This window comes from Balaenoptera musculus, chromosome 1, assembly GCF_009873245.2.
Source record: "Balaenoptera musculus isolate JJ_BM4_2016_0621 chromosome 1, mBalMus1.pri.v3, whole genome shotgun sequence".
NCBI classification, from domain to species: Eukaryota; Metazoa; Chordata; class Mammalia; order Artiodactyla; family Balaenopteridae; genus Balaenoptera; species Balaenoptera musculus.
In genome coordinates, this window is record NC_045785.1 from 102079686 (window position 1) to 102099164 (window position 19479).

At 45.8% G+C, this 19479-nt stretch overlaps 1 protein-coding gene across 1 annotated transcript in view; it reads right to left on the reverse strand.

Moving 5' to 3' along the window:
* The window catches only part of CASQ2 (calsequestrin 2), a 64389-nt gene extending 45696 nt beyond the window's left edge, over positions 1 to 18693 (reverse strand). Inside the window, exon 1 of the mRNA XM_036829728.1 lies at positions 18208 to 18693. Coding sequence (XP_036685623.1) covers positions 18208 to 18441 — 234 coding nt within the window. The 5' untranslated portion in view covers positions 18442 to 18693. The remainder of the gene's footprint in view (positions 1 to 18207) is intronic.
* Between the last annotated feature and the right edge of the window lie 786 nt (positions 18694 to 19479).

Genomic DNA, 19479 nt, shown 5'->3' on the forward strand with positions numbered 1-19479 from the left:
GATATATGAGTGGAAGGTGCTAGCTCAGGCAAACTCAGTTCTGTTTTACTGCTTTTCTGTTTAAGCACAGCCAATTATTGTCCTAGGCACGGATGGATAGACAGAGCTGGCAGTCACAGATGGGCCAGGAACCTGTGCTATCTGAGACCTGCCCACCTTCTCCTTGGTACCCTTACACACAATCCCTGCGGTGTCCTGTCACTCTCGCCTCCCACCGCGATTAGGCCCAAAGCCTGCCCACTTGAGCTCTGTCATCACTTCCGTCAGCCCCAGCAAGCACCCTTCTTGGGCCTAGGCCAAGGGTGGCCAGGGCTGGCAGCCACCCAAGAGAGAGCAGTGAGATGGATGGGGGAGAAGGGCTGTGGCGAAGGACTGGGAACTTCTGGGCTGACTCCTAACGTGACCATTCTCTCCAGGACCAAGAACCCCTGCTGGGCTGATGGCGCTGGCCAGACACTGTCTGCCTTTCCCACTTGGCTTCATCTCCAGCTTTGCTCTGGTCCTAGATTTCCAGCTCATAGTTTCCATTCTCCATTCTCTTGCACCACAATCCCACTGGGCTCTCTCCGGTTGCTGCCAGCCTGGCCTTGGCTGCAAAGCCCAGCTCCAGACTCATCTTTGACTCCAGTCTCCTTTTTGTGAATCCCAATAGCCCATTACAGGGACACAGCACTCTGGCACTTATTTTGCAATCATTAGGGTTCTGTATTGTGCATCTTTCCTCCCTAAGGAGAAAAAGCCCATTTTGTGCTTCTTTTGTATCTCATATAGTTCCTTAGAGACACTCAGCATACTCTGGATGAATGAATGGACTGGGCCAAGTACTTCAAAAGTTTAAGAGACTTTTGAGCCAAAGGGCAAAGAGGAAATTGTCACCAATTACAGTGATTAAAATTTACAACCATGAGGAGGAGAAAAGATAGAGTCAATATGTTTCCTAAATTCCCAGAAAACTGGAATACTCTTTTCAGATTGGACTCCAGTTTTCTCCTGTTGACTTATAATCTTTCCCCTGCTGGTTTTGTCTGTTTGGTTGGTTGGTTGGGTGGTTGGTTACTTCTCGGATGGTCTTGCCTCTTGTCCATCCTAGAGAATGGAGTTGTCTCATCAGTTGGTACATGCAGCCGCTGGGCATTGGTGCAGTGCTCATTCTTTCCAAGAACATTAGGATTTGCTTTGACCATTGCTGATTCTTTTGAGTACAAAAATAACTTTATATAAAAACAGTTATATTAAATAATATGCATAACTCAGTAGTAAAAATGTGGATATTCATAGTATGTCCTTTCTCTTTTTTTAAAATAAATTTATTTATTTTATTTATTTATTATTTTTTGGTTGTGTTGGGTCTTTGTTGCTGTGTGTGGGCTTTCTCTAGTTGTGGTGAGCAGGGACTACTCTTTGCTGCTGCTCGCGGGCTTCTCATTGTGGTGGCTTCTCTTGTTGTGGAGCATGGTCTCTAAGCATGCAGGCTTCAGTAGCTGTGGCACACGGGCTTAGTTGCTCCTCAGCATGTGGGATCTTCCCGGACCAGGGCTCGAACCCGTGTTCCCTGCATTGGCAGGCGGATTCTTAACCACTGTGCCACGAGGGAAGCCCCCTGTCCTTTCTCTTTTTTTTTTTAAGAGCTCCTGACTTATCTATCTATTTATTTATTTATTTATTTGGCTGTGTTGGGTCTTCGTTTCTATGCGAGGGCTTTCTCTAGTTGTGGCAAGCGGGGGCCACTCTTCATCACGGTGCACGGGCCTTTTACTGTCGTGGCCTCTCTTGTTGCGGGGCACAGGCTCCAGACGCGCAGGCTCAGTAGTTGTGGCTCACGGGCCTAGTTGCTCCGCGGCATGTGGGATCCTCCCAGACCAGGGCTCGAACCCGTGTCCCCTGCATTGGCAGGCAGACTCTCAACCACTGCGCCACCAAGGAAGCCCCCTTTCTCTTTCTAAATTTTGCATTGTATAGGTATTTATTGTACCATTGTTACCTCTGTAATGATGTGGTAGAAATAGATCTCAGCTTTAAATGAATAAATGACCCAGGAATAGTATATTCTAGTGGTTAAGAGTACACAGCTTGGCATCAGAGACCTGGATTCCTGACTTGGTCGTAAGTTCTGTCACTCTGCTGTAAAATATGGACAATACCAATATCTATTTCATAAAGCTGTTTTGAAGAAGATTAAATGAGATAATGTGTAAAGTTCTTGACAGTTTTTGGCATGCAGTAAGTGCTTAATAAATGTTATATTTTCTTCTTACTATTATGACAGCTGGATAGGGTTCTGAACCTTGTACTAATTCAGAAATACCAAAGCCTAACGTATTGGGATGGAAAAAGAACAATAATTATTAATTGAGGGCCTACTGTAATCAAGGTTCCATACTAAACAAAAGTGTGAGACACATTCCAGAGTCAAGGACCTTGTGATTTCATTAGGGAGGAAACTAATGAAAAATTAGCTGATAAGTGTTAAAGGACTAGGACAGAAAATAAGGGCTATGGAGACAGAGCAAGAGAGCTCGTGGGCAGGGAGGTCAAATCATACAGAGCTTCATAAGCTATGATAAGGAGTATAGATTTAACTTCCATGCACTCAAGATGAAATCCAAAATCCCTAACATAGCCAACGAGGCCCTGCCCGGTTTGGCCTGCCTGCCTCTCCAGCTTCATTTGGGGCCACTCTGCCTCTTACTTAACACACTCGTCCTCGGCTCCTCAAAACAGCAAGTTCTTTCCTGAATCAGGAGGCCTTTGCACAGGATCACCTCGTTCAGCTCCCATGTCCTAGGCCAAGACATGGGCCGCAGCTGCCCACAGGGATACCTGGTTGTATTCACACAAAGACACTCAACATGCTCTGCTTCTGTGCATGCCCTTCCCTCTTTCTAAAAGATCTTTCCCTCCACTCTTTGCCAACTCCTATTTCTCCTTGAAGCCTGCACATAAATGTCAGTTGCTCAAAAGGCATTTCCTGACTCCCAGTCTGAATTGGGTGCCCTTTCTACACTTGTCCATAGTGCTTTGTGCTTTGCCTTCACAGCCCTTTCTCAGTTTGTAAGTACACGTTCACTTATACGATCATTTGTCTATCAACTATCCACGTGCGAGCCTGTAAGCTCCATGTCCTTGTTTGCTTTTCTCCATATACTAACTCCAGCACCCAGTACAGTACCTGAGCAGAGGAGAGCTCAAAAAATATTAGTTTATTAAATAAATGAATGGAAGAAAGAGGGGAGACCAGCTAGACCTTGAAAGAGGAGGAGTGTCTGGATAGGCAGAGGAGAGCAGCAAAGACATCCAAGGAAGAAAAAGCAGCAGAAATAGGTGAAGGTTTGGAGGGGCAAATGCACAGGGTGAGTGTAAGAGAAGAGGCTTCTGTCCTTGATCAGAGGGCTTCTCAGGGGAGCTGAAAGGCGTAGTGTGTTTAAGGCATGTTAGAAAAAGAGCCCGTAGGACTTGGAATATTAGGACTAGCAGTTCCGATTTGGGAGATGTTTGAGTAGAAGAACAATATGGCTAATTTGAGTTCGGGGAGGGTTGATCTAAGGGTGTAGACCAGACAGATAGAAAGGAGAGTAGAAACGAAGGTGACCAGTTAGGAGACTGAGTGGGAGAAGACTGGTCTCCAGCTAAGGCAGCACATGAAGTAACTTGTGAGGTAATGTTGGAGGTTGAGAATCATTCAGACCTGGTAACTATTTCATGACCTTGGAGAAGCTGGGGGGAGCCAAGGAGAAGAGGAGGCAAGATGATTCCAGGGTCTCCAGCCAGGGAACAGAGTGAAGGGCAAACAGAGATGTCAGGAGGGCATGCCAGAACCACGAGCCAGCTTCTCAGCTTGGATTTAGATGCAATGAGTTCATGGCCACGGAAATCCAGCCAAGAGCTGGAGGTGCCAACCTGGAGCTTGGGGGAGAGGTCCTGAAGGCACTGTGCAAGTGAGGGGTGAAGGAGTGAGGAGAGTGTACAAGAAAACCACAGGGTCCAGGACTGGCCGCCTTGTAGGAGGTGAGAAAAGGAGGCTGTGTGGAGGCCGAGAGGTCTGTGGGAGAAGTAGGAGGCCAAGGAACACAGTCTCTTGACTCCAAAGTCATGAGAAGCTTGAGAACGAGCAGGTGGTCAGATCAAATGTTGCGGGGAGTCACAGAGATGGGACCACTGTGAGGTCTCTCCTTTCAGGATGGTAAGACATGGGTGACCTTTAGCGAGGAGCTGGGACAGAAGCCAAAGCAGTGAGAGTGTGGCCGATGAGTGGGTGGCAAGGACACATTAGAGCAGGTGTGGATCACTTGGTCAAAAAGTTTACCACGAAGGGAAGGGGATACTAACACAGCAGTGCCAGGCGACACGTTCCCTTTGGCCTCAGAGGACAGGGCATGCAAGATGCCCTCTCTGTCTATCTGTGTCCCTCCAAGTCCAGTCCCTTTGTGGGACATCTCAGCCCTAAACCAGGGACGGACAGGAAGAAAGATACATTTGTACCACTTCCCAAGAATGGTCTTCCTGGAGGAGAAAGACTGATTTGCTTCATGGTCAGAGGAAGCTGGGGAAGCGTGCGGTAGCAGAGACAAGGGAGTGTTTACTTATTAAAGGGAGCTGAGGGGGGTTACTTTCTGCGGGGTCAAGAATCTGAAAAAAATCAAGGGCTGAGAAATTTGGGGGAAAATGTCACAGATCTTTGCTCCAAGTGAATGTCCCTCAGGCCAGTCATTAAAAATACCCTGGCTGCAACCCTGCTCTTTCCATGTAAGCCAAGAGCCAAACGGCTCTTTTCACCCACTGTCTCTGATACCATCTGGCCACACGTCAAGCAATTCAACTACTGTTCGTGTCCTCCCCTGAAACCGGAGAGCTGACGTTTATCTCCGGTAATCTGTCACCTTCCACCGCCCTCAGATGAGGCCCAGGCTATGTATAGCTGGGGGGTTGGCACATGATGTGTCCATGCAAGAGGCAGGCAAGGGAATGGAACAGCTATTTTATGAGATTCAAGTGAACATTGGGACCTCTTGGGGCTGGACTGGGGGGCTTCTAAAAGAGCCTTGAGGGAAAGGGAGGCTGCTGATTGTTTTTATTGGCACTTTTGGGCTATCACCTTGGTCAAGGCCGAGGAAAAGACCCAAAGGTCATTGCTATGTGTTCTTTCCACTCCACCACATTGAGAAGCAGTGTAACAACAACAATAAAAAGAGCATCTATTGAGTGCTTGCTATATGCCAGATACTGCTCCAACACCTTACATGAATTATCTTATCGAATCTTCACAAAACCCACATGAAGTAGAAGTTTGAGATGAGGAAATAGAGGCACAGAGAGGTTAATCAACTTGCCCAGAGCCACACAGCGTTTAGGTGACACAGTTGGGATTCCAACCCTGACACTCTGGCTCCAGGGCCCAAGCTTTCATCCATTACATTACATTCCTTTCATCTGGGCCTCAGAGGGACCTGGGCCCGAATCCTGGCTCTGCCACTTATCAGGTATGAGACTCTGGGCGGGTCACAACTTCTCTGATTTCAATTTTCTAATCTGAAAATACGAGATCTAATTCTTGCAGGAGTAACATGTATGCAAGTGCTTATGAATGTTTGTTCCCTATAAATTCACTATAGGGCAACCTCATTAGCCAAGCCGGTGGTTCTTGAATCTGAGCCCGCGTCAGCATTACCTGGAGGGAAGCCTTGTAAAAACCCAGATTGCTGGGTCCAACCCAGGACTCCTAATTAGGCAGGCCTGGGATGGGACCTACGAGTGTGCATGTCTGACAAGGTCTCAGGAGTTGCTCATGCTGCGGGTCCTGGGTCCACACACTGAGAACCACCGCCTTACAACTGTCTCTAACATATAAACACAATCTCCCTGGGGAGCGTTTTGTAATGTCCGAAATGACTGATTGAGGGAGGCTGTTTCTGGAGTCCAGGGTTTTTTTATTTTGTTTTCTGTTTTTCATACTAAAAATATTGCAATGGGATTTTGGGGGGAAAATGGATTTGACCGACATGGGGGTGAGGCCATGCCCTTTTCCAATTTTTTCTCAGCAGAGCTCTGTTCCCGAGAGCCTGTGAAAATGCAATCTGGTAGCGCAAATGCCGACACCCCTCGGTAACCCCCTTCCTGGGAAGAGTCCCACACATTATCCACCGCGTTCCTGCAGCCAGAGAGAGACTGTCCCTCTTCTAACGAGGCTTTCCATAGGTTGCTGCACTTCCTCAAAAAACAGAAAAAGAAAATCAGAGAGAAGGACGGAGGCTGCAGCTGGGAGAGCCCTTCTAAACGTAAAATGATGGCAGACAGGCCTCTTTGCTGCATCTCCCCCATAGCGCACATTAAAAAGCAGAGGAGAAACCTGCTGCTGCTTGGCTGAACTTTACGAAATGTCTGACTAGTGTTTATTTTGATAACATCTGCTAACGACAACAAATGCCATGTATAACTAACCTGAGAGTGAGTTTTCAATGTACTTTCACATACACAGTAAATTCGAGAATAGTCCTTTCCTGAGCACCAGACATGGGCCGTTCACTTTACACACACCCCTCTTTTCTCTTCAGAGGAACCCTGGGACAAGGGGTGGGTGGTCTCTAGTTTACAAAGGAAGGGGCTCAGCCTTGAGCAACTCAGTGACCTGCCCACTGTCTGGACAGTGTAAGGACTCAGACCCACGGGGTCTCCCTCCTAAGCGTGGGCCTCTTGCATTGCCGGGCCACGGGGCGGGCTGCTGTTTACGGGTTGTATTCACTCTTTCCTTTGGGTTCAGGAAATGCTCTCAGTTCCTTCACAGGGAAGCTGGGTGTGTGTGGCCAGGCTGAGGAATGGCTTGGGGTGCTGAGCCAGGGCAGTGTAAGGTAGAGGCAGGTGAGCGTGTGAAGGGGTATCTGCTGGCCCGTCTGCCTGCCCAGCACACGGCAGATGGTGAGGAGAGCTCTGCCTGGCTTGGGGCACCGGGCAGCAGGCGGGCGCTCCTGGAACAGACTCTCTGGGCACTGAGAAGCGGCTCTGGCCTGCCCAGCCCATCGCACGGCAAGATGGTGCTCTGGCCGTGTTCCTGCATCTTTCCAAACAGAAATGGCTTATCTGGATCAAACCACATTCAGTCTACAGAAGAGGGAACTTCAGAGGCTTCATTGCACAGATGCAGCACTTTTGGGGACTGGCTTTTTTGATGGAACAAGTCATTTTTTTTTTTGTAATACATCCTATTTTTATTTTTTTTAATTGTAGTAGAATTGATTTACAATGTTGTATTAGTTTCAGGTGTACAGCAAAGTGACTCAGCTATACAAGTATATGATATATAATATATATAACATATATATATTATGTATATATATCCTTTTTCAGATTCTTTGGAACAAGTCATTTTAGATGCCAAGGCTGAGCTGATAGTTATGCAAAAATACTCCACACCAACCAGTGGAGCTCAAACTGCAAGTGAGCAGGGCTGCTGCTTTTAAAGAAAACTCTTGTGATTCTGAAACAGATTTTGTTTGTTTCTATTTTACTGCTTTACACTACAATTATCCTTATAATACTTTTATCACAGTGACTTGTGTGGTCTCTCATATCTCCATTTAGAAATTTATAACTTTGGGAGGAGGTCTGCCTCAAGGATACAATGACTAGATATCCTATTTGGGCTTGAATATTATCGAGGGCTTTTGCAGGTGGGAGGAGTGAGAAAAGAAGGTTCCAATGGTCTAAAAACTTCTGAATCAACACTGTATTTGCCATTTTGTAAAATCTCTATTTCCGTATTAATTCTGTGTATGGAAGAAAAAATTTAACTGTAATCAACTCAATCCACACTCTTACCATAGCACTTCTTGTCTTTTCGCCATCTCACCCCAGGCTCTAGTTTTATTACTGAGACATGCAGAGCAAACACACGTCAAACAGTTCATTGGCACGTGGGCTCTAAGGAGAAGTGCAACTTATGAGTGAGCCTGGGCATTCATCTTCTGAGAGCACTGGCTCTACATGAGGATTTAGTCTCAAAGCCAAACCGAAATAAGCCTGACCTCATCTGAGTTTTCCGAGTGCAGCAGGTGCAAGTTTGGAGAATCCCATCTTCGGGCAGTGAACAGTTGGAAGAAATACCTGAATCCTGTGTGTGTTGCTATTCTCTGCCCAGTGTTCCCCATTATCCCATCTGTGGATTCCCTTGCCTCCAAAAATTTCATTTTGCCTTCCTCTCTTGAGGTTTGGAAATGCAACCACTGGGACATTTGCCAGTGCTAAATAGTATTGAAGGCAGCATCAGCCTTAGAGAGCCCAGAGGTTTCTGCCCATACTGTGTATGTGTTTTGGACTGAGAGTCCCATGGTTAAAAAACAAAAAATCTGTTTTACCCGTATTTCAGCAGGATTAAGCAGGGATGACAAACAGTTCCCTGAATCTGACAGACTGAGTTTAATTTTTCACATTTCCACTCAATTCTTTTTTAAAAATGGATTTAATTTTTAAAAGATATCAAGGAGAAATATATTTCCAATATAGGCAATGTATCTATAATTCCATGTTTTTTTTCTTTTCTCTCCATCCATCCTCCTACCCACCCACCCAACACTTATTAAATACCAAGTAGGCGGTGCTAAGCATTAGTCCCTCTACTCACACCAGTCACTTCAGTTCAACACATAGTCCAGTTGTGAAATTAAACACTGCTTAAGTGTGGGTGAAAATCCAGAATTCAAACTAGAGACACTTGTCCTTTTGTAAGTTGGCACCGCTTACAAACAGGAAGCGATCCAATTCAGCAATCCCAGTTCCTTGGTGTAGTGGAAGGAACATGATGTTTGGAAACAAGTAGACGTGGGTTCAAATCCTGCTTCATGCTGTGCCATTTTCTAGCTTTGTGACTTTGGGCAATTTCTACTCAACTCTATGGAATCATTTCTTTGTACATAATGTGAGAATACGTTGTAAGAATTCAACAGAATGACATATGCAAAGCACCCATATGGGACATGTTTTATGGTAAGTTCATAATAAGTGCCATTTCCCTACTCCTCCATCCCCTTCTGTTCATTTAACATTCATTCAGCAAACACCGCTGAGAGCCCACTGTGAATCAGACACTGATCTAGGTGCTGGAGTACAGCAATGAGGAGAACAAAGTCCTTGCCTCTGTGGGTTTCACACTCTACAGCAGTGTAGAACAATATGCACTATGTCAGCCAAGTGCTATGGAGAAGAATAAAGTAAGGTTGAAGGGATAAGGGGGGTGCTTGGAGAGTGTGATTTATAAAGGTGGTCAAGATAACTTCTTTCATGAGATGACACTTAAGCAGAGACCTAAAGGAAGTGAGTTCTCATCATCAACAAAAGAAGACCAACTCCTTAGTTACCAGGGACCATGTCATCTTCATTTTCTAAGTAAGCAGTGCATGAGTATTTGACAAATAAATGAAAGAATGAATATTTCTCTTTGGGTGTTCACAAGACTTAGTTCCACATTATAGAGCACTCACCAGCTTTCTCTGAGCAGCTTTCCCATACTTTTCTGTTAAACATGCTAACATGTTAGTATCCCATATTCATATACCCCCAGGGTTCTCATATTTGTCATCTCTTTTGGAGAAAAGGGAAGTGTGCCATGGTAACCAAATAGATGCTTTTCCTCCCTTTCTGAAGGTAAATCCTGGACCCTGACCTAAGATTCTTAAGGCACCTTCTGATCTGGCCTTAGGAACCCCTGTAATTCCACTGGAAACCTCTCAAGGAGGGGGAGGCTTCCCATGGGCCCAGATCTTCCCTTTGTTAGGAGGTCCAAAGTATTAATCACTGACTGTGTGAGTGAGGGCACCGTGGGAGAAGACTGGGAGACCTGGCAGAGTCCCTAGAGCAGACCTGAATCCCTGCAGCCCCCAGGCCAACTTCACGTCTCAGCAGTCCTCCAAATCAGAGGAATGCTGACAGGTCCATTGTCATTCAGGAGAGTCAACAGACCAAAGGTCAAGCAGGTGCAACACGATTATGGTCATCTGGAAAATTTCTCCAACCCAACAGACCAGTATAGTGCCTTGCAAACTTTAACATGCCTATGAATCACCTGTGGATCCTGTTTAAATGTAACAAACACCCTGGTTATACCATTGCCGCTGGTGTGGTCTGCCGTCCACATTTTGAGCATCAAGCCTCAAGTGGTTCACAAACTTGGCTGCACATTAGAATCACCCAGGGAGCTTTTAAAAACTGTAGCACCTGGATATCATCCCTTCCCCTATGACAAGTTAAATCAGTGCTGGGGAGGGCGGGGGGAAAGACCCAGGCATAGGTGTTTTTTTAAAACTCCATAGGTGGGGCTTCCCTGGTGGCGCAGCAGTTGAGAATCTGCCTGCCAATGCAGGGTACACGGGTTCGAGCCCTGGTCTGGGAAGATCCCACATGCTGCGGAGCAACTAAGCCCGTGAGCCACAATTACTGAGCCTGGGCGTCTGGAGCCTGTGCTCCGCAACAAGAGAGGCTGCGATAGTGAGAGGCCCGCGCACCGCGATGAAGAGTGGCCCCTGCTTACCACAACTAGAGAAAGTCCTCGCACAGAAACTAAGACCCAACACAGCCATAAATAAATAAATAAATAAATAAATAAATAAAAAACTCCATAGGTGAGTCCCACGTGCAGCCAAGGTTGAGAACTACTGCAGCTGGCCAAGAACGGGGGCTACATTTCAAGTGACAGGTGAAGGGAATTAGCATTTGATAAGCACCAGCTGTATTTCAGGCACTCAGCAGTCTACACAGTTCCTAAATAGTAAACAACGTAACAAAGTAATAATACCTGACACTTGTACAGCTTCTTATAATCTTACGAGAAATTTTTATTCACCTGCTTTCATTGAATTCTCTTAATTCACTGAGGTACAAAGCACACAGTTGATTTTTTAGATGAGTAAAATGCAATGCATATTTGTGACTTGCTCAGGATCAAATAGTAAATGAAAGAGAAATTCAGTTACTCTGACCCGCAGCTGTCTGTTTTGCCCAAGCACTGCGACCTCATCTGAATTTGAATACACGAGGATGGCTGTGCACAAAAGTCATGTCAACGACACTGGGCATATGGCAGAGCCTAAAGAGGCTGCAGTCACCCCACCAAAGATTTCTCACTGATATATAGATTGATTAGGAAACTGAGACTTAAATAGAGAAGGGAGCTCAGTCTGTTGTGGGCCTTGGCAGACTAAGAGCAGCGGCATTAGGATACTTAGCAGAACCCAGAAGCCTGCATTGCACGGGATTCAGGTTCTTGGTTCTGCCATAGATGACGGAACCAGCCTCCTCCTCCCCTGTAGGGGCTAACGGATGATCTGTTCTGGAATCACTGTCTAAAAAGTATTGGGAAATAACCTGCTTACCAGCCCTGGACAATTAGTCATAACAATAACCCTCCCTGCTGGTGGACCGGCCATTTCCAATAATTTTTAGGTAGTGATCTTGCCATTTGATATCCAAGAGGGCTTGGGAGAGAGCCCCTGGGCAGGTCATGTGTGGGGATGGCGGTGTCTTTTTTGTGGTGAGCTAAATGGGACCTCCTTAAGCAGGAAGAGAAGAAGGCCCTGCAGAGGGGATCCTCTCGGGAAGCATCAGAGGGGATGCAGAGGGGAAGCAGCCTCGGACCTCCCGAGAAACAACAGGTGCAGCTGGTCAACCTGGCGGGCAGCTACCGGGATGATGTGGCTATTTCTGTGCCAGGACCCCAGGTTGCCTGCCAGCCCCAGGGACCAGTCACCCTAAACAAATCAAGTGATATGTACTGTTCACAGTGTGGAAAGCATTGCTTGTTCACCATCTATTCAGTGACTCATTCATTCATGCTATGATTCCTGAGAGTCCCACTATGAGCAACAGATATTTGACGAATGAGTATTTCTATTCAAGGATTCACAGTACGTATTTTCATGTTCTGAAACACACACTAACTTGCCTGAGAAAAATCCCCTGTAGTTTTTCCTAATCCTGTAAATGTATATTGGTTACAGGTTGGTGTGTTTAGCTGCTCCCATAGGACATATATACACAGTGCACAGCCTCAGCTCTGGAGATGAATGTGATCAGAGTGTCCAGCGATTGCAACACTGAGGCCTCCTTTCTCCTTTCCCTCTAGAGATGTTTAAGTGGCCATGAAATCATTTCTACGTAAGCATGAAGCTCATTAGGAAAAGTTTTCCCCTTTTCCTTCCTTCTTTTTCAGGTTGGAATGCTGGTTTCCTAGAGGTGGAGTGGCGTAGAGGAAAGGAAATGGGCCTTGGACTGGGGGATAAGATCTGTGTGAAGGTAGGAGGGGAAGAGGAAGAAGTAAATGGTTCCCCACACCTGGCCTAGGCATTTGGCAGGACCATGACACCGTTTCCAGAGAGCTCAGGAACTCACAGTGTGGACACCATACTGCTGGGGTTCCTTCTGACATCAAGGCATCCTCTGTCACACGACCAGGCCATTCATTCAGTTGTGTTTTTGGCTCACAAGCAGTTTTTTTGTCCTTGTCCATAGGAACTTGATTCCATCTGTGTTTTTTTGTTTCTTTTTTTTTTTTTTAACATCCCCCCTTTCCGAGTTTGCTTTGAATTCAGTTGCCTTCAGGAAGCTTCCAATCTAGGGGGAGAACTCCAACATATGTCTCCAAGGAGAGAAAGAGTGAGTTAGAAGGAGCCTGAAGGAAGTGGAAGAACTTCTTAAATGGATGGAGGCTGCAGTGTGACCGAAAATGTGGAAGGGGCCTAATTTAAGAACTGACGCTGATAATGTTGTTGAATCTATCAGACACAGGCTCCGTAAGCCTTGGCGATCAGAGGGAGAGGGTCTGTGATCAGGGAAAGTCACTCCACCTTTCTGGGCGTGGCTGGCTGTGAATAAGCAACATGGCATCACATCACCAGTCCTGAGCTCTCTGAAAGTGGCCCGGGGTCCTCAGTCTCTAAAGTGATGGGTCAGGCTGGGCTGTATCTAAAATCCCGACTGAAAGGGGGTGTGGGCTGAAAGGAGTCAGCATTTGTCCAGTACCTTCTGTGTGCCAGAAGCTGAGCTCTTGCCGTCCTGCCTCACTGAATCCTCACACCGTCTCCAGCATCTCACATCACAAGTAAGGAACCTGAACACAGACAGACTTCCTTGGGAATTAAACCCAGGTCTATCTGATTTGGAAGCCCATGTTAGAGCACATCACCTCTCAAGCATTTCAACCCGAGAGAGGTCAGTGATGTCAAATGTGGGAGGACTTTCTCTGGCGATATTTATAGAACATGATAGGCATAGCACTTGCACTGCAGTTTCAAGGCAAAGGTGGAAGCAGGCAACAAAGGAGCAAGGAAGAATCAAATTCAGTGCCCGTATCCTCCTCTTTTGTCTCTGAGTCCTGCAGTACTAACAGGATTCAGCCACTGTGGTATGACTACATTTGCTGACTTGGCCAAAGCTGAAGGAAATAGTATACAAAATTGCAACTTCCTTTATAATCTGAGTTGACACCTCAATAGAAAAAATGGGGAAAAGGCATAGAAAAATAAGAAAAAATGTAAATGGCAAATAATTTTATGAAAAATTCAGCCTAGCTAGAAATCAAAGAATGTCCGTTAAAACAACAATAAAAATATAAATAGACAAAGGTTTTTAAAACCCTGAAAATTGTGTCAGCATCCAAAAAGAGAGAAATTCTGTAATGGCCTATATGGGAAAAGAATCTAAAAAAGAGTGAATATATGTACATGTATAACTGATTCACTATGCTGTACACCTGAAACTAACACAACATTGTAAATCAACCATACTCCAATAAAAATTTTTTTAAAAATTAAAAGGAAAAAAAACAGAGAAATTATCTGAAAAATATGTATGATCATACAATGGAATACTATACCAGCATTAACATTATGTTTGTCAAGAATTTAAAGCTATTTAGTGACATAGGAACACTCACAATATACTGAAACAAAATAAGCAGGAAACAAAACTATAAAAATGGTATAAACCTAATTGGAAAACGTGATTTTATGCATAGAAAAAAATACTGGAAAGAACTCTATCAGAACATTAACCATGTTTAGTTCTGGGTGGCAGTTCTTGTTGCCTGCTTTGTCTTTTCCACATAGTCTAACATGTTCTTACACGAGTGTGTTGTTACTTTGTGGATGAAATGCCCAACCAAGAATCAGGATTACCAGCTGTGTAAGTCACAACACTGCAAGGCCGCATATGACGTGAGAGGTTCAGAAAAATCTAGATGGTTCTCAAGGTTCTTTTGAGCTCTAACACTTCACTCATTCATTCAACAAGCATTTACAGAACATCTGTATAGAGCTACGTACAATACACCAACACTGGGGTCCCCCAGAATTAGACCCCAACCAAATGCAAAGCAAAGTTTGAGTGTGATGCCTCCCGGTGCCATTTGACGTGCCCTTTTTCTGCCTAAGCTTTTAATGGCCTCATATTCTTCCCTTTCTCCTCTTCCCCTTATCAAACCCTGCTCTCAACACAAAACTCAAACTTGATCAGATGGAAGTGTAAATGAGTAGCAATGTCTTAAAAGACGGCTTCTCCCAGAGATGCTTGACTAAGTAGGGATAAAAATTTTACCTAAAGGAACGAGGCCCTCGTGGCCAAATTTTAGGAAAAAGCTAGTGGGGTGGAAAAAGATTTGGGAGCTATCAGAACCTTAGCTCTTGCGGTTCCCTCCCCGACCCTCGTTTATTTGTCTGGTAAATTCTACTCATTTTCACAAATCAATTCTTCCTTGTCATGCCTTCCACAGCTCTCCCAGAGGGCGGGGTGTTTCCTCTTTCCTCTGCACTCCCAGAGGACCTTACGTTGCCCTACTATTACAGTGACCCCGTTGCACTGTGGCTTTTCATTTGTATTGCACTGTAATTTCCACATCAGGCTATGAGCCACCTGAGTGCCTCACGTTCCCGGTATCCACAGCGTGCACCCCAAGGCCCAACCTAGAGTAAGTGACAGATGTGTGACTAAATGATCTGCATTTCAAGGCCCCAAGTCAGGCAGTGACCTCCTTACCCTGTGGATGGGGCTGTTTCTGGGTGTTTTAACGTCAGTCCTTACAGCAGAAGACACAACATTGACCATAGTACCTTTGGATTTTTTTATCGGAATGGGATGGCCCTTATGTGACGAGTTATGAACTTCTAATTCCTAACCTTCTAACCCTTAGAAATTCCCCAGGGTTTTCAACCTGAGGATGGCAACTCATCACCGGAGAGGGAAATCAATTTAATAGGTTGGGATTAGTATTTTTTTAAATGAAATACAATAGAAGAATAGAAAAGAACAATAAAATAGAAGACAAAAGTATTTTAAATCCAAGTATTCCCCAAATAATAATGTGTTGTCCTATGAAACTTTTGTTTCACCTGTGTATGTGTCTGTACACATTAGGTCACAGTGAGTTATGATAAAAAACACAGACAGCCACCTTCCCCGGGGGGGTGGTGGTGGGATGAATTGGGAGATTGGGATTGACATATATACACTAATATGTATAAAATAGATAACTAATAAGAACCAGCTGTATAAAAAATAAATAAAATAAAATTCAAAAATCCAAAAAAAAAAAAAGAAGAAGGAAGAAAGCCGCCTTCCCAAACTATTGGGAGGGAAGGAGCCCACCCCTTCCTGTGCTGTCTACCCAGGGCTGAGATTTCACCGTCTCCTCCCCTCCTTCTATCCCAAACAGACACAGCTCTGGGATGGGCAGGATATTTTCCTTAGTGTAGGTTTGGAGTCCAGGGAATTAAGAGGACAAAATAGGCTTTTCTGACCACAAAGAAAATTTAGAGGTTCACATCTACCCTCTCTTATCAGTCATGGGATTCCTGGAACCAGTTTTGTCCTGGATGCTGAGGAACAGCCTGCACCTGACAGGTATCTCAACAAAGACCCACCCCTCCTCTCCCCGACCCACACGGAGGGAGCCCTACCTCCCCCAGGGTTTGGACATTTGCATAAGCAGTGCCTCTGGGGCTCTGTGCCTCTCAGCCCTGTTGGTGATACAGCTGGTATCAGGCCCAGGCCCACAGGCTGAGTACTCTATTTAAGGAAGACTCTTGAAATAATACTGAACAGGGTATCCACCAACTCCTTGTACATTGTCTCATTTGATTCCAGCAGTAACGCAGTACAGGGGCTAAAACTGCCTTCACCTGCACGAGTAGAGTAATCTTGGGCAACTTAGCCTCTCTGTGCCTCAGTTTCCCCATCTGTCAAAGGGGGATAGTAACTGTATCTACATCAGAGAAGTACCGTAAAGATCAAACCAGCTACCACATACAATCCCTGCACACAGGAAGCATTCAATAGATGTTGATTATTATTATTTAATCATCTCATAAGCCTGTATGATACTTATTATTATTTTTCAGATTTATAGATAAGAAAATGAGGCTCAGAGAAATTAAGTAACCTGCCCTATGTCATGTGTCCAGTAGAGGCAAAGCCAGAATATAAATCAGGAACTCCTGACTCCAAGTTCTGTGATCTCTCTCCCTTAGCGATTTAGGAGTCTGTGGGGCATCAGACTACCTCCTGTGCTGAACTTCCCCCTTGTCAGTCTCTGCCGGGCACTCTTGGATCAAAGGTGGCTGGAAGGATGTTGAGTCCAGGGCAAAGCTCCTTCTCAGGGTTTTCCTTGGGAGTACAGAATTCATCTTTGGGGGGACAGATTCTTGGGGGAGTGTGTGTGTTAATATAACAGGGAATCAGAAATGGGGTCATTGCTTGCACTGGCATTCTTTCTGAGTTCTAGGCTAAGTGGCCAGTGATGAGCATATATGGTAGAAACCTTATGCCTTCAATTAACTTTTCATAAATATGTCTCTATGATTGAGTAGGGCAGTTTGAGATGGAGATAATCATGTGAGTGAGGGTTTCATGGGCTGGGCAGCAGCTGTGCTGTATGTCCTGGTTTTTCCCAGCCTGTAATTTTCCCGTATATATAGTACAAAGACCTAATAACGGTCCCTGCTTTTTCCTCACTTGTAACCCACAGAGGTTTTTTGTCTACCAGAGCTCTCTGTAATGACCACACTGCCATATATAAATCCTCTGAAAATAGATATGTGTATGATGATCGGGAGACACAGGATTCTGCAATACTTTTTTAATTATCAAAGATATTTTGATGTGTTTGGGGTGGTTTTCCTGGATTTTATTACAGCCAATTTTTTTTTGAGAATTAAAATCCACATGGGTTTTACATGGTAATTCTGTTCATCAGAGTCTTTGATTACAAAGTATGCCAGTTATGTCTCAATAACACTGGAAAAAAAAGAAAGAAAATAAGGCATCTGATTGAGCTGAACTTTCTGGCTGTGCCGGTTAATAAACTGCTGTAGTTCTCCAGTAGTCCTTTTCACAGATTTGTGCCTGGGCTGAGCGGGACCTGGGGACTGATAAGGGATCTTGGTGCCTATTAGAATTCTTGGCACTCACAGGTGTTCCTGAGTGTAAGCGATCTGAAACTGTCCAGGAGGAACTGTGGGAGGAGTTCCTGGGGCACTCACACAGGATTAGAGAACGGGTCCCAGCGCCAGGTTTACAGACAGGCCATGTAATGCAGATGAAATAATAACTGACTTCAGCATCTTCCCTGAACTCACACCAAGAACTTTCTGAGAAAAAGAAATATTCCCATTAATGAACGCGCAGCTAAAATCTTCCCACATCTACACTGTGCGATGTTGACTAAAACCAAGTCACAAGAGAGGCTCATCGCTTAGTGATATTCCCCGTCTGACCCACGAGGACAGGCAAGGTCAAATGACTCCTGCTTCATCAGGATCATGGGGAGACTTAACGGAACAAAGAGTAGGAAATTAGCACGCCGAATGAAACCTGCAAATAACCCTGAATTTCATTTCAGTCAGGCTTTTTAACAATAGCTTTAACATTCTCTGAGAAAAGGAGTAGCTGGAACTATTGCCCTTGAGAAATCAAGAGGACCATCAGATGACAGACTTTACATCTTTACAGACTAATTATGCACCATGCAGCACATTCGATTGTCCCGTCTTAAGAGTCTGGACCCACCCCTGTTTTTCACACATCCCACCTTTGCAACAAGAATATCTTCAGATTTGCCTGAGACCGAAATGGGGCAAGACTTCAGGATATATTTTCAGCGCCCTCAGGTCCTCACATGCCGACCACTGGCCAGCTCCCCCTCCTTTGGACCACGTGGTCTGGGGGCCCCCCACTCACCTCCAGCACGATTTCTTTCATTTGGAACTGTTTCTGCACGACTTTATCTGAAGACACGGGCTCATGGTAGTAGAGGCAGAGCAAGTCGTATTTCTTCAAAACCTGCTTGAAGTTCTTCTCGGTTAGACTGACCACGCGGTCCTTGCCGTCATAGGTGGGGAAGTTCAGCCCCTCCTCTGCCCTGCAGGAGGACAGCAGGTAGACCGCCATCACAAACAGGTGGGTTCTCTTCATCTGGGCGAAGTTTTGTTTTCCTTTCCCAAGAAACACCGTGTGTAGGAAGAGGCTGGTGCCTTAGAGGACTTGCTGGGAGCAGTGGGGAGCAGAGAGGCCGATCTCGTCTCTCTCCTTGGCCCTTCCTGGGCCCGAGAACCCCTTCTTCACCTCCTCGGCTGCTACTGTAATCGTGGGCTTGGGACGAAGCGTGCAGAGGCTCACACCCATGCGTGTGTAGAACCAGAGCCAGGCTAGGCGGCCCAGCCCCAGATACCTCGCATAGCTCTGCCCAGCCCCTGTCTCATCAGGAACTCCATTTTTAGGATGCAGTTGTTTCAGGCTAAAAATAAATCATGCAATGAATTAAAAAGTTAGATATGGCACTGTTGAGGGATTCGCTGATACAGTTTGTCAGGCCGGTGGAGGAGGAGGTGGGAGGGAGACGGGGGAACGTGTGCACATGAAATAAGGAGGGCGGGAAGGTCAGAGGAGAGAAATTCACTCAGAGGGAGGAGGAGAAAAGGAGAGGAGAGAGACGTGGCACTTGGATGCCACTCAGGATGTGCACAGGGCCACTCAGACGCTATTGAATCGGTCTATTACCCCGGGAACTATTTCAGTCTGTCCCTTCCCGGCAGGCTGTTCATCCCCTACCTACTCACTGCTGACCTGGGGACCAGCCGGACCCCCAGGTGGACTTGACGTTCTGCACCTGCCTTTCCCTGGCTGCCCGTTGCGCCGTGTCCCCGTGGCTCTGCCGGTCACTGGGCGAGGGATGTAGGGTCACCCTTTCTCCACGGAAAGCGCTCCAGGAGCCCAGCCCACCCGGGGTCACATTTCCTCTCCTTCTGCCCCTGCTCACAGCTGAATGCCGCTGACACCAGGAGATCCTGCCCCGTTCTAAAATTAAATAAAAGTTCAACAGTCTTCCTCAGAAACCCTCTTAGGCTTTTCGCTATCATCCCCGTCATCTTTCTTTTTTAACATGAACCCCCAATGTATCATTTTTCCCCCTTTCCTCTTCATTAGAGACAGACTGATGTAGAGAGTCCAGGA